A 996-nucleotide genomic window follows, 5' to 3' on the forward strand; every position below is an offset into this window, starting at 1 on the left:
AAGCCTAGGAAATATAATATACAATTCATTATAATTTAATCTGACAGAAAAAAAAATCAGATTTATCACTCCCTTATTACCTAATTACCTGTATTTCCTCCCAAATATACCTCTAGATGAGAAAAAAACAATCAAAACTTCATGGAAATGAAACAACTCGTATAACAAACTTATTTAAATAAAATAATCCGATAATTACTATCCTCTATCCCTAAGTGCCGGCTAAATAAGCAAGGACCGAATTTTCTCTTAAAATAATACTTATTTCTACGAATTCTATCGATTTCTCCAACTCGTGAGGCTATTCCTAACGCGGTGCTAAATCACCTCTGTTCCTACTTATCAAACATCGTCTAACTCGTTCATTTTTGACTTAATTTATGAGGGTAATTTAGGAATTTAGAAATTTACCTTCTGTGTTGCGTTGGTCGCCGTCGTTCCACTCGTCGAGGGCGCATCCATTATCACTTTTAAAACACTTTTATTTCCTTCTCGAGATATGACAACAAACACTACACAATAACCCGACGCACTCTCGAGCGGTTGGGTAGATTATTTACAATGATTTGCAGGTGGATTGGGAATTATATCGAATATGTCGTGCGTAGCCATTTCCCTTGGCCTTTACATCGTAGATTGTTATCTACGTGCATCGGCTCAGCCCGGGTGATATCTGCAACGGGATTGATAGCTACAGATTCTACAGGTTCTGAGGAATGTTTATTAGAAGGCAAGAAGCTAGAGTTCAGCTAGGTAAAGTTGAAATTTCACATTATAAAATTTCCTTTATAATGGTGCTTTTGCTCATCAGCTCCATCAAGGAGGACTATGAGCTACGAAGGGGGTGCTCGTTTGTGGTATGAGATCTCACGCTTTTCTCCGTACTTTCAAGTACTTGGCCCCATTAGAGGCACTTCTAAAGATAGATAGTTATATCCAATAGTACCTAAATGCGTTTTGATCGCTAAATAACCTTGAATTTACCTGGTTTATGAT

General features: G+C 37.2%; 1 protein-coding gene across 1 annotated transcript in view; it reads right to left on the bottom strand.

Annotated features, from left to right (window-relative positions):
- The window catches only part of LOC119598239 (dentin sialophosphoprotein-like), a 29,285-nt gene extending 28,289 nt beyond the window's left edge, over positions 1-996 (bottom strand). The window contains exon 1 of the mRNA XM_037947886.1: positions 412-996. Within this exon, the coding sequence (XP_037803814.1) occupies positions 412-462 (51 nt within the window). The 5' untranslated portion in view covers positions 463-996. The remainder of the gene's footprint in view (positions 1-411) is intronic.

This window comes from Penaeus monodon, chromosome 41 (assembly GCF_015228065.2).
Source record: "Penaeus monodon isolate SGIC_2016 chromosome 41, NSTDA_Pmon_1, whole genome shotgun sequence".
In the NCBI taxonomy this organism is placed as follows: Eukaryota; Metazoa; Arthropoda; class Malacostraca; order Decapoda; family Penaeidae; genus Penaeus; species Penaeus monodon.